This window comes from Hibiscus syriacus, unplaced genomic scaffold, assembly GCF_006381635.1.
Source record: "Hibiscus syriacus cultivar Baekdansim isolate YM2019G1 unplaced genomic scaffold, ASM638163v2 tig00110785_pilon, whole genome shotgun sequence".
NCBI classification, from domain to species: Eukaryota; Viridiplantae; Streptophyta; class Magnoliopsida; order Malvales; family Malvaceae; genus Hibiscus; species Hibiscus syriacus.
Genome location: NW_024062862.1, coordinates 431,825 through 446,768, shown reverse-complemented (window position 1 = coordinate 446,768; position 14,944 = coordinate 431,825). Strand labels below are relative to the sequence as shown.

Here is a 14,944-nt window from a genome sequence, read left to right as displayed (position 1 = left end):
CTTGAACGCTTATATCTGAAGTTCTCACGGTCTCTGAAAGTCGCTGCTCCGTTACCCCGCTTGGAATACCAATGGCTCAAACATTCTGGACTACACATAGAGATTCCCTTTAGGAATGTTTCAAACCTTTCTGAATTAAATATCCGATTATTCCCTGTGGTTTATCCGCAGATTGCGCCATCTCTCTCTCTCTCGCCAGCACAAGCTTCTACTCAGTTCGTAGAATTGTTGTTCAAAATGTCTACTTTTAAGATTGAGGTTTGCGAAACCATGTACAACTTATTTCATCAAATTTGAGTTTGGTTATTCAAAATATCTTTGACATACTATATTTGCAAATCTATTCAGTGACGTAGCCCCTGAACTAAACTTAGGAACTCAAACTCCACTACATATCCACGTGTATCCTTCTGCATGCCGAAAGCTTAGTATTCCCGACACTTGTCGTTCAATGGCCCTAGTCTTTCTCCTCATCATTTTTTAACACTTCTAACCCTTAAGCTCCACCTCTTTCTTTCTCTCTCATTCCCCCCCCAACTTTCCCAATCACCATGGCGGAACGCAACGCAACCCAGCACCAGCTAACTTCCAGGACTAACCGCAACGCCTCCCCTGCCTCCACTTTCGTACAAAAAATCCAATCCCACGCCCCAAACACCACCCACCTCCTGGGTTTCTTGATCCTCTTCTTCGTTTCAGCCTCGATTCTCTTAATCCTCACCGGCATCACCCTCACCGCTACCGTTTTCGGGTTCATCTTTTTCTTGCCCTTGATTATCGTTTCCAGCCCCGTTTGGTTCCCGATATGCGCCCTGCTCTTCCTCGCGGCCGCCGGGTTCTTGTCGGCGTGCGGCTTCGGAGTGGCCGTGGTGGCCGGGTCGACTTGGATGTACCGGTACTTTAGGGGCATGCACCCGCCTGGGTCGGATCGGGTTGATTCAGCTCGGAGCCGGATTTATGATACTGCTAGCCATGTTAAGGATTATGCTATAGAATATGGTGGATACTTGCAAAGCAAAGTCAAGGACGCTGCTCCTGGTGCCTGAGCAATGGAATTCTCAAACTTTGTTCCTTTTATTTTGTTTATGGAATTTGGATTTGTGATGATGTTGATTTTCAGTGTTTAATTATGTTTCTTGTTATATGTGTCTAATTGAAAAATTCGGATAATAGATGGGATGTGTTGATTTATAAGATGTAAGAATAATGATCAAAAAGGATACGATGTCATCTACGTAGGATTTTTTTTTTTTATATTTGTTAACGGTTCTTGTTAAAGAATATGTCTGATTAGCACATTTTATATTCGCTCAAACTCTACATATAAACTTCAAATTTCACTAAAATCTATTTATATTTATAAGCTATAAGTAGGCGCATGCTCAGGGACGAATGGTTGGGTGCTTTAAACATAGAAATGGTGGTGGTGGTTCGGAGGGTCGGTGCCTCTTTGAAATTCACCGGGAGCAGAGGGGTTGTGGTACCGTCATTCACCCTACACTAGTTGTTCCTCTGCGTTTAAACGATGTTGATCTCTATACATTGTCACAGCTGAAATAATATATTCGGGATTGTTTTGCCTGGATTTATTGAGCTTTCTATAAAATAAATAATTTTTATATTTTAAGATTTATTGAGCTTTCTATAAAATAAATAATTTTTATATTTTAATATTTACAATAAGGGTAAATTATACAAATGGTCCCTAAACTATTAAAAACTGATTAAGGATGTTGTTTTGTTGAATTTATCAACTACTACTTATACAAATTCATCTTTATTCGTTAAAAAATTTACGGTCATTGAGTTTTAACCTATTAATTAAGAATAATGGTTTAACAATATTTATCAATGTTATCGTTGCTTTTAAATATTAACTAGACGATATAATATTTTAAGTATTAATTTAACGTCATAATATAAATAAAAAATTGATATGAAAATAAAGCTCAAATGATTTTGAAATCTATTATGTTTTAATCAAAAGATTAACGTCTAGTTCATACAATCCTTAAATTTTTAACAGAAAAATATAAATTTATAACATATGATTGTTTTCGTAGTCATTTTTTAACTTTTAATAATCAAATGACTCAGCAAAATAACATTAAATAAAATAATAAAAATTTATTTTATAACTTTTAAGAATTAAACACTTTACTAAAATTGCACATTATAATTAAAAACCCATTTGTTTACTTTATTTTTATAATTATTAGACAACATAATTATTGACCAATATCATCAACGATATCATTATCAAGCATCAAATTAGAATATCTATCAATAGCTTCATCAACTAACAGACTAGCAAATAATTTGTTTTGTACTTTTTATTATTATTTGTTAGCTAAACTTCTTGTAAAGAATATAATATGTTTCATGTACGACAAAATATATATAAGTGTATTATAATTATATTCGAGAGAAGTTGCTTGAAGAAAAACTAAAATGACATCAACGAAAAAATGAATAAATTACATATATATTCACAAAGAGATTGAATAAATTAAATTTTGAAAAGTTCATAGAAACACTTGGAATAATTTGTAAATCATTAGCGGAGATAAATTGTTAATAGAATGTGTTAAACATTTATCAGTTTCTTTCTTTTTAGATAATTTTTAATAATTATTAAATAATATTAAGAGTAAATGTCTAGAAATATTCATAAATAATTTTAATTAGAGAGATTTGAGAATTGTTATGCACTTCGATTAAAACCATGGATTTGAAACAGCTTTTTGATCATTGATTTGAAATCCAATCTCAAGCAAAACAAACTATAGTAGTTACTAGGTTTGATGTTGTCTAACTCAATAGCTTTGTACACATACTCTGGAGAATAAAATGAAAAACTAGAGACGAAATTAACTCTAAATTTTCTATGGGTGTTGTACTTAAGATTCAATATTTTGTTTTCAAATACACTAATCACATGATTTGTGTATTAAAAATAATAAAGTTGCAAAGTAACCAAATGAAGCATAAGCAAAACCCACCTATAGGAACACAGCATGTAGCACCTTGGAGATTAACACAAAAAAGGAAACGCCGTAAACAAAAACATCCATGTATTAGACGACCTTTGAGTGGTTTACCTAATCAAACCATTCTTTGAGCTGAGGTAAGCAGGCATGGGACTGGCACGTGGGGAGCGAAAAGGCAACTCCTCCACTTGATTCCCTTTGCTATCGTAATAGATCACACCTGAAAAATCCAACGGCTGACATTTGTCGCCCATCAGGATCCCCCTTTGCCATACGCCACCGTCACCGATCTCCTCCGCCTCTGCATCTCTCCCGTTTCCTTCGCCGTGCCTCTTCCGGTGCACAAACTTGATCGCCTTGTTACTCAGCGTCGCCAAAAGCTGCTTCGGCCTCGGCGATTTTAGAGGTGATTTCGGAGAAGCAAAGAATCTGGGGTAATCGGAACGCAAGCCGAATTGATCTTTAGGCTTTGGCTTCAGCTTTTTGGAAACTCGGCCGGCGTGCTTGGCGCAAAGAGCCATGAAGGAAACGACGAAGCCGAGGCTTAAACGCTGCTTTGGGGAGGTAGAGCGGTGTTCCGGTGAATCCAAGCTCCACTCTTTCATTTTTCTTTTCCGATTTTTTGTCTTGGAAAGAAAATTTGGCGGGCTTAGAGGGGTTTTGAAATATATATAGAGGCGTAGGAGAGTCAGTTGACCGGTTACTGCATGTGGAAATAACTTAATTATTTTATTATCATATGTGGAGGGTACAGTTGGGAAATGATTTGGTGCTTCATCATACATTTTATGTTTTTATTGAGCATTTGAGATGACCTAATAGTAGTGTAAAAGTATAACTATTAATTAAATACGTAAAAACCTTTGTATTTTAAATATACACACAATGCGCTCTATATGTATTATGTTATTCATATTTAAAAATATTTAAGTGATTAAGAGAAGTATTATCTTATTTTACAGATTTTAAGTTTGAATAATTGTGTTTGCAATAATGTATTAAAAAATTATAAATATATATTATTTTATAGTTATTCCAAATTATTAATATATATTCGTAGTCATATAGAGAGCGATGCATGCCATTGAATTCTCTGCTCACGTTTCTCAAAAAAATATATGTACGTTCGTATAAAAAAAATAGTGATGTACAATTAGAGGTGAGAAGTTTGTTGTATTTAGTTGTAATTTATCTTTTTGAATTGTATAGAAAAATATTGATATTAGATGTGTTGAAATCAATGAATCATAATTTATCTCTTTATTTGAATAAAGAGTTGTTGGATAACAAATGTGATCATAAATAAAGACTGAGGTTCAATTTTTCTCTTTTCAAATAAAGAACCAAGAGAATATAATAAAGAATTTATAAGTTTTTTATTATTATTAATGATAACTATAAAATAATATTTGTTTAAAGATAACTCTTAACTTTTTTATATTGAATGCTTATACCTTTTATATATATTGTGCTCAAACTCATAACCTTAAAAACAACAACAATTCTTTTATCATTGAGTTTGGAAATAAAAGGGTAAAAGATGTTTTTTTTTATGTATTTTTCTTCTTCAATGTCATGTGTTGTCATTAGATTAACAAAAAATCAAGAATAATATCGATGAATAATTCAACTTAAATTTTCTCATGTCATTTTATTATCATACATCCTATTTGACAAGGACATGTGATTAAACAAATCAAATGTTTAGTTTAATTAAGAGAGATGTATAAAAAGTATATAATTTTACTTTATAATAAAAAATTGAAAATATTCAATAATATTTTAATATTGATTTTAGTGAAATGTTTGAACCTATTAGAGATGTACTAAGATCAATACGACACAAATAACATTTGATATTTATTATATTAGTAAAAAATAATATTTGAAATCAAATTATAATTGATTCATTAATTTTTTTATGAATTTAATAAAACAACATATTAATAATAATCTCTTCTCCACGCTCCGACTCCCATTCCCCGGATCCAAATACGAAATGGGAAGACCGAAACATAAATAGGATTCCACGTGTAAGGATTTGAACGGTTAATACAATTTGAGGACGGTACGGAAGCGAAGCACTAGATAAAGGATTTCAACGTGTCCTTCACTCAGATAAGGTAAGAAAAGCAAGTTGTTGAGTCAACTCAATTGGCATGAAATTTTAGCATGCAAAGTGCCAAGTCTTCTCTTCTTAAAAAGTGGGATAATGGAAATCTGTTCCACTAGGACTCACCCAGCCTCTATCTTTGATCTTGATAATCCAAAATTGTGTGTTTCTCACTTATTTTGGGCCCACCACCTGGTGCTGCTTTGTTGCAAAATGATTTCTAATTATACGATGTTTTGTTGAGTTTATCGACTATTAAAAGTTATATATTTATATGTTCTAAACTCATCATTTATCGATAAAAATTGATAATCATTCGATCTAAATGTTAATATGTTGATTGAGATATGATAGTCTTTTAAGATTTTGAGATCAAATTTTAGCATATCTCAATTAGCAGGTTACCGTCCAGCTTAGATTGCCGTTAATTTTTTAACGAAAAAATATGAGTTTGGAGCATATGAATAGTATGATGACAATTTTACAACATTTAATAGTCGGGGATTCAACAAAGCAACACCATATAGCCGGAGGACTATTTTGTAACTTTTAATAATCGAAAGACTCAATAAAATAACGTCTTATAGCCGGGGACCATTTATGCACTTTACCCATTAATTAATTACTTATGGGGAGGTAGCCTTGGATAGTTTTATACAGGTTAAATTATTTCTATATTTAAAGTCATATAATTGAACCAAATACACACAAGGTTTATTATTACAAATCAAAGTTATTATGATTCTTTTGAAATATACATTAAGTTTATAACTAATTAAGTTGGGTTTTTACTCAATTATTGTCAAATATATATTAAAAACTTATACGAATATAGGAATGGTGTACTTGGTTTGATGATGAAATGGCTTAAAAAGCCTAATATAATTGATTTTCAAGTTGACAAGAAAGTACGGTGGATAAACAATTGGATTCATGACTCATATTGTTAATGCATTTTAATTATTATTTTGTGGTGTTAGTGTCATCGTGTTTTTTTAATTAGGCAACACATAAGCGTGACCCATGTCTATATTAAAAAAATGCTTTAATTTATAAGATTAATTTTCATAATCATTATTATTTTATTTATTAGTCGATTAATTTAAATAATATTTAATAATATAATATTTTTAATATATAAAATTATAAATTCTATCTTATTTAAAATTCAAAATCTCAATTCTCTTTTTTCTGCAACAGCTGGAAAACGGGTTGTTGCATAATGGTAACCTACGACAAATATACATTAGTGAATGTCAAATATACAGTTTGCTGATAAACTATAATTAAAGTAGTTGGTAATCTGAGACAACTCAGTTTTGAGTCAACTTTAATATATATCTCTCTCTCAACTCCTAAAAATTAATTACAGCTACTTAACTATACATTTAGTTTTATCGATTGTGGTTTAAGTTAATTATTGTAATTATTTTAGTTTAGATTTTGGTTAAAATAATTAAATTAATCAGTTATCATTTATTAATATAGTATATAATATATGGACATCAATTCTGTCAGTGTCACCTCCTAAATAGGACCGACTCATCATCCACACGAAAAATAAAATGGGTGGAATGTTTGTGACATCGAGGAGCCAACTTTATTGCTTACGGGCAAGGATATGACATTTGTGCGCAAATTGTTTTTTATTTCATAATGAAAGAGCCATTTGCCATGCGTTTGCCCTTTCGGGTTTAACTCCTTTAACTCGAGGAAGGTCCTCGAACCAATTTTCCTTAATCTGAAGGGTTATTAGAATTTAGTTCGACGGCTACCATCAAAGTTTAATATACAAAAAGTATTTGTTCTTATCTATAGCTCATAGTTAAAGACCGAGCAACGAAATTGAGGAAATTGAGAAAATTGAAAAAATGACATGAATCGAGTAAAATGGTTCGGTTCGGTATTATACGGTTTAATTTTCGGTTCGGTTTAAAGTCTTCATTCTTTTGATTCGGTTCGGTTTGGGGTTTTCATATGGAACACATTTGTTCCATATTGAATCGAATAGGCAATTTTTTTTTTAAAATATAGTTTCAAGTGATTTTTTCATTGAAAACCGATAAACCTAACCAAACCGAACCAAAAAACCTGAATCGTTAAAAAAACCGAACCGAACCAAAAAAACCGATTTCGTTTTTTTCGTTTTTTTAACCATTCGATTTCGGTTTAAATTTTGAAAAACCGTTTATTTCGGTTCAGTTCAAATTTTTATAAAAAAACCGAACCGAATACACCCCTACTCAGTGTTATATGCATGCAAGTTGGGTGTTTCTAGTGTTGTGCTCGAGGGTTTTACAATTTTGAAAGTTGGGTTTCAATGAATACGAACCCATTCCTAATTTAGGTCATGACCAATTCCTAATAAGGGTATGTGATCTGAATCTAACGAGTTTCAATATAATTTAAATCAATTAGATTAGATTTAAAAAAAAATTGAGTTTGAATTTATGATGAAAAAAATCTAATTCGACCTTACTCAAAAAATAATATAATTATACCTTATATATTTAGAGATGATTACAATAATATATCTATTTATATTATTATTTTTTCAATTAAGTTCTTATTTTATTAAATAAAATTAATAATTTCATATTATTTCGGGTCAACTGGAGTCGAGTTTCGCGTCAGGTGAAATTATCCTAAACTCGAGTCGGATCGGATTTCGGATAGAATGTATAAGATTTTTAGATCGGATCAAATTGACCGAAAATCCGACTCAACTCAATCATTGCCGATCCATATCAATCCCTGGAGCAAACACGCATAGATGCCTTGAGCGCCAACAAAGTCCTGACATCTCCTCCATTTTCCAATTTCTGGCCCAACCTTGTCAAGTTATCAACTCACATGCAACCCCATGAGCTCCAATGATCCCCTTTGAATCTGCTATAAAACGTGGTTTAGCTGCAACATTATAGAGAAGGTTAACAAGTGCTCTTGATTCCTCATACTTTTAATAACTCACCTTCAACAAATCCAAAACCACAATCATCTCATAACATCAGCCAACAAAAAGCAAATCAAAAGAGGAACATATTCATCTCCGCAATAGTTCCAAGTTTGGGATCTTCAGATATTTTCTCTGGAGTGGCAAATACCAACTTCTTCGCACATTCATCGTGTCTACTACAATCCGACGGTGACCGTGAAGGAGCATTATTTTCTCATAATATAATGAATTATGTTTTCTAAAAAGATTTTCACTTTTATACTTTCTTTTTGGAATATTTACTTATTTTTTAATAAATAAACAAGTTCAATTTACTTTAAAGTATAGTGGAGGAGAGAATTATTTCTAAATGTTAACCTTATATTTATTTTAAATAAATATGTAAGACATAAGATTTTAGGTTAAACTATACCATTGAGCACCTAATTATTACACATTTTACTTTAATCACCGATTTTTAATTCTGTCAATCGAGTCATCTAACTATTTAAATCTTGTCAATCAAGCCACCTGCCGTTAAATATTAACGGAGGGGATAACATGACAGTTAATAAAATTTGTATAATTACACATTTAATCCTCATTACTTACACATTCTATTAATTTGGTCCTAACTTTTAATTAATTCAATAAATTTAATCCTCAATCCGATGGTGACATGTGTCACTATGTGAATGGATTTTTTTCTTGATTTTTTTATTTAATTTGATAATTTTTTCATCCAATCAAATGGTGCAATGTGTCACCAATTGAATGAATAAAAATAAATTGAATCAATAACCGCTGCTGGTAGGGTTTAAACCCAAGACGTAAGGAGAGGACACAAACACCCCAACCACTGGGTAAGAAATCTACCACGACATAATATATATAGTTAATGACAATAAAAAGGGAAAATGACCTAATAAGAACTCTAACATGAAATAATTGAATAATATGATAATATGATATATATATATATATATATATATATATATATATATATATATATATATATACACACAAATATTATAATTGATTAATATGTGAATTTATTTTATTTATATTTTAAATTATTTTAATGAAAAAAAAATAAAAGTAATTTTAATAGATTATAATTGAAATATAAAGAAGAGCTTCGTTGACTTAGAATTTTTCTGATAATTGAAAGCTTATTATAGTAAGCATTTTAACTTATGCGTTGATCTATTTTAGAGTAAGAATTTTATTATTTATTCATTATATATTTGAAGAAAATTTTAGGGAAAACTTGATTTTATTAAATTAGTCTATTTTAATTTAGAGTTGTTAAATAATATTAGAATTCGATCGATGTTCTAATATTTTAAAATATAAGATATGATACATTTTAGTTCAATAAAATAAGAATAATGAAGAAAAATTATTAATTTAAAGTATGTAAAATTATACATTTCAATTATAACATATTAAATTCACTTTTATTTTAATTTTTGCATTAAACATGATTTAAAATATAAATAAAAATATTCATTCATTAATCAATTATAATATTTATTTATATATATTTTGTATTTTCGTAATATTCAGTTATTTCATGTTTGAGTCCTTATAAGGTCATTTATTACCATTAACTATATTATAAATTATATAGATTATGTTTTGTATACCAAAATAATTTAATGGTCTAACTTAGTGGTTAGGGTGCTTAGTATTTCGACTTGCGTCCCAGGTTCAAACCTCACCAGTAGTTGTTATTAATTTAATTTATTTTTCATTCATTCAATTGGTGACATGTAGCACCACTTGATTGGATGGAAAATTTATTAAATAAAAAATACTAAAAAATTCCAATCACATGGTTACACATGTCACCATCAGATTGAAGATTAAATTTATTGAATTAAATAAAATTTAGGACCAAATTAATAGAATGCGTAAGTAATGAGGACTAAATGTATAATTATGCAAATTTTATTCACTGCCACGTTATTTCTTATGTTAATATTTAACGGCAGGTGGCTTGATTGACAATATTTAAATAATTAAGTGACTCGATTGATAAAATTAAAAAATCGGTGGTAAATTTAAAAGGGGTAAATAGTTAGGTGGTCAATAGTATAATTTACTCTAAAAACTAATGGTTTATAAATATTGTATTTTAATTAAATTACAATTAGATTTTTAACTAATTTATAATTATATGTTTAGTATTTTATAATTTAATATTTTATAAATTAATTTAATGGTAATTATCATTAGAGAAAATAACTTCAGTAACCGAAAATGTCTTATAATATACGATTTTAACCAACTTTTTTTGGATTTGCGAAAATGACCAACAAATTCGCAACGCGAACTCTAATTTCGCAACACAGATTCCAAATACGCAACGCGAATATGTAAATCGCAACGGGATTTTCCAAATTCGCAATGCGATTTTCACAATTTCCAAATTCGCAACGCGCAATTTCACAAATTCGCAACTCAATTTCAGAAATTCGCGTTGCGATAGTTGTGTTTACCTATATCGGTAATTAGCGTTGCGAATTTGAAAATCGCATTGCGATAGTACTGTTTACCTATATCGGTAATTAGCGTTGCGAATTTGAAAATCGCATTGCGATAGTACTGTTTACCTATATCGGTAATTAACGTTGCGAATTTGAAAATCTCTTTACGAATTTGAAAAACTCATTGCGATAGTACTGTTTACATTGCAATATTAATATTTACATTGTGATATTACTATTTACATTGCGATAGTACTGTTTACATTGTGATAGTACTGTTTAGTTCACAACGCTAATTACCGATGTAGGTAAACAGTACTATCGCAACGCGATTTTCAAATTCACAACGCTAATTACCGATATATGTAAACAGTACTATCGCAATGCGATTTTCAAATTCGCAACGCTAATTACCGATATAGGTAAACAATACTAAAATTCGCGTTGCGATTTACCTATTCGCGTTGCGATTTACCTATTTGCGTTGCGATTTTGGAACCTTTGTTGCGAAATTTGAGTTCGCGTTACGAATTTGTTTGTCATTTTCACAAATCCAACAAAAATTGGTTAAAATCGTATATTATAAGACATTTTCGGTCACTAAGATATTTTCTCTTAACATTAATCATGCTCATCCGTTTTTATATCTCTTAAATTAATATCATTACTCTATTCCTACAGACGTTCTAATTCACTTTTATTTTCATAAGTTAAAATTACGCTTTTAATGAAATTTAGGATAAAATACATAAATGGCCCTCTGATTATAGGGAGATACTTTGTTGAGTCTCCAACTATTAAAAGTTATAAAATGGTCTCCCAATTATAAGGTGTTGCTTTATTGAATATCTCAACTATTAAAAGTTACAAAATGATCACCTGACTATTCATATGTTTCAAACTCATCTTTTTCCATTACAAATTTGATGGCAGCCTGAGCTTGACGTTAACTTGCTGAATGAGATATGATAAAATATGATCTCATAATCTCAAACAACTATCTTATCTCAGTTAATATGTTAACGTCATGCTCGGATAATCGTTATTTTTTTTAATAGAAAATGACAAGATCAGAAAATAATGAATAATCAAGTGACCATTTTGTAACTTTTAATAGTTAATGAACACGATAAAGTAACACCCTATACTCGAAGACCATTTTATAACTTTTAATAGTCAATGACTCAACAAAGAAATATCCTATAATTAGGAGACCATTTATGTACTTTACTCTAAGTTTTAATCAATTTTAAAATTATATTAAAACAACAAAATTTTCTGGATGATTCAATCTTACTTTAATATAAAAATAATTAATGGTAACTCTAACTTTTATTTCTTGCCAACATAATTTATCGACTTCAAAACTATTACGACAATTATATATAATAAAAAATAATTTTAATATTGAAATCTTATTATACAAAACTTAAGGATATATAACTCTTATGCGAAAAATACATTTATTTGAGTCTTTAAACTTAAAAGTCATATTAATTAAATGCTTTTGACAAACGAGAATTATCTTTAATTATTATTGTGTTAATGTGTCCATTAACGATACTGAAGTAACAATTCAATTGTGAATGACTGCTAATGTGGAAGGGTAACTTAATTATTTTTTTAGAAAGTTGGAGAGATTAATTGATAATTAAATAATATATATATAATTATTTTAAAAATCCAAAATATTTATTAAACAATTTAAAATTTTTAAGAAGTCAAAATATTACAAGAATAAAAATTTTGAATTTTAAAATTTTAAAATAGTTGAAAAGTATTTAAAATATTAAAAAATTTATAAAAATATAAAACTATATAAAATGTAAAAATTACAAAAATAAAAATCCCATTATATATATATGAAAAAAGAGTTTACTCACTTGTTCCAAAATTTCTCACGTGCTCTGTTTCTTAGATACCTCACAAACGATTACCTAATGAATAGAAACTTGCACAACCAAATAGTTGACTCACTTGCTAAAAGTGTATTTTATAAGCTTAAATAATAACACTATATATATATATATGAATGAGTTAGTATTCACCTACACAGTGTATTTTTTTATTTTATATAGATTTAGGATCGTTAGATGAATGAAAATGGACGGTTCAGGTGAACTACTTATTTTTTCTAATGAATGTCTTCTCATATCCTACTGGTAATCCCAATCGTTTATTTTCACTCATCTAACGATACTATATCTGTGTAATACATAAAAAGATTTACATTGTACAATTAAATCATATCCCTAAACAAATTTATAAAACATGATTTATTAATGATTGAAAATTTATATAAATACTCAATAACTTAAATAGAAATACAAATTTAAGATAATTAATTAAATATTAAATATTTATAGATCTCTCCCCAAAGTCAACTATTTATTGTAGAGTATTTTGAAAGCTCTTATTGTAGATTTCTTACGGGCAGCGTCGCTAAAATTACGCTTCCCGTGCTGTCATGTGCCGTGCCGTTACTGCTACTCTTCTTCCTCCAGTTGTTTCTTATCAGCACGGAATTAAATGTAATAAATTACAAGAAAAACATATTATTTGCATGTTAATCCACGAACTAACCTTGATAAAGAAAATTTTGAAATAATGCAGAAATATCCCAAAATTAAAATAAATAAATAAATGAGAGATCCAAGTTTTCAGTACTTTATCTGAATTATGATCATTTTATGGAATTTTGAACAAGTATACATGAAATTCATACAAATTGATTTCATTACATATTTTTTTCATGATAAGAAAATAAATAGGAAAAATAAGGAAAAAAATTGAGAAAACCTCAATGGTGCAAGGGGTTTGGACCGCTAGGAACAAGGCGTTTTTCTACACCGTAACGCGGATCAATCTCGTTACCGGAATGTTCAGGGCGGTGGACGTTATCGTCGACAGAGCGATGCCGTTGATGGTGATGCTTGTGATGATGTAGAAATGGAGTGAAGTCGAATTTGGTAGCCAGGAGCTTCCGGTTGCTCAAAGTGTGGCTACTAATACCATCGGCGAATAAGTTGCAGCGCCCAAAGAATAAAAGCAAGAAAGAGAGGCAAAGAATGGTGGTGCAGAGAAGTAAAAAACTATATTTGCTCATGGCCATTGCTAGGGAGATTCATGAGGGTTGAAGAGAAGAGGTTGCATGTGGAAAGAAATAGGGTTTTAGAGAGATTGTAGGTTTGGGTTGCTTCAATGGTAGTTTATTAAAGAGGAAATGAAGGTCCGGCAGATGCGGAGGTGGCAAAGTTGTCGACCATTTCTACGTTTTCTTCTACCAATGAAACTTCCTTTGCGGTGAAGCAACACGACCCCCATTGATACCACAATTTTCAAACCTTGAATTATATATTGGGATGACCAAATATGTTGGAATACGTGAGTATATGGCCGGGCCGCCTCAGCCCTTGGACTAACTTTAAAATCAAATGCATTATTTGACGTGTAATCCAATTGAAATTGCTACTATATGTGAATTTCCAGCTCCACGATCCTTCGTATAAGCGAAAGTGCGAATCTTTGACAAAGCGAATGTAGGATCCATACAAATAATTCAAAGACACGTGGAACACACCTCGCAAGTAACCACGAGTCGATCACCTAATATTCTTACGAACACACTCTTATAATATTTGTTAACTGCCAATCACTTACTATTCTTGTGAACACACCCTTGTAACATCACCTACGACCACATGTTGACATACACAATCTCCTAGTCCAAACCCTCACTTCTTGAGACGTTTAATCAACACCAATAACATGATAATTCCCGACTGACACATATCCAAAATATTATAAATACTCATCTAATGAAAAGTAGAAAGAATATGCACAATTCTCCACAAAAACTAGACCCGTACTATTAGTATCACCGGAATTATTATTGGAACCACTCATCTTTCATCTTTCACGGTTATTAGTCACTTCACCGGTCAATAGAAATTAAAATTGAACAAATACTGTAGCTTGTGGATAACACAATCCAGTGGTATGGCACGTGAAAAGAAAGCAAAAGATGAATGAAATTGAAGGAGTGGAAGACAAAAATCCATTATGGTAGAGTGTGGAGTGCATAACACTAACTCCAAGGCCGAAGACTAAGAGCGGGTAAGGTTGAACAAACACCACCACCACCATTTCAACCAAAGATTTACACTTTTAACTTCACCATATCCTCCCAAAGTGCGGACTAATGAGCGGCTCTCCTCGGCCTGACCCATCACCTTTGCCTTCGGTATTAATCTCACACTTCATGCCATGTGAGGGAAGGTTTTGACCTGCAAATCACCAGGCTTGCTTGTTTCTCTCTCTTTTTTTAATAATTATTTATTGATGTTGACCTTTCCATTAACTAGTTGAAATACAATGTAAATCTTGTCAAAATGAGTTGTTGGTGATTACCAAC

General features: G+C 30.6%; 3 protein-coding genes across 3 annotated transcripts; 1 reads left to right on the top strand and 2 right to left on the bottom strand.

Annotated features, from left to right (window-relative positions):
• Positions 1-516: 516 nt before the first annotated feature.
• LOC120140508 (oleosin G-like) lies at positions 517-1,745 on the top strand. Its single transcript, XM_039155485.1, has 3 exons — positions 517-1,067; positions 1,240-1,259; positions 1,730-1,745. Exon 1 carries the CDS (start codon positions 552-554, stop codon positions 1,044-1,046), a length of 495 nt encoding a protein of 164 aa, XP_039011416.1. The 5' UTR covers positions 517-551; the 3' UTR covers positions 1,047-1,067; positions 1,240-1,259; positions 1,730-1,745.
• A 1,352-nt stretch (positions 1,746-3,097) lies between these two features.
• LOC120140515 lies at positions 3,098-3,595 on the bottom strand. Its single transcript, XM_039155489.1, has one exon. It carries the CDS (start codon positions 3,593-3,595, stop codon positions 3,098-3,100), a length of 498 nt encoding a protein of 165 aa, XP_039011420.1.
• A 9,581-nt stretch (positions 3,596-13,176) lies between these two features.
• LOC120140444 (CLAVATA3/ESR (CLE)-related protein 12-like) lies at positions 13,177-13,928 on the bottom strand. Its single transcript, XM_039155434.1, has one exon. It carries the CDS (start codon positions 13,640-13,642, stop codon positions 13,331-13,333), a length of 312 nt encoding a protein of 103 aa, XP_039011365.1. The 5' UTR covers positions 13,643-13,928; the 3' UTR covers positions 13,177-13,330.
• Positions 13,929-14,944: the final 1,016 nt, after the last annotated feature.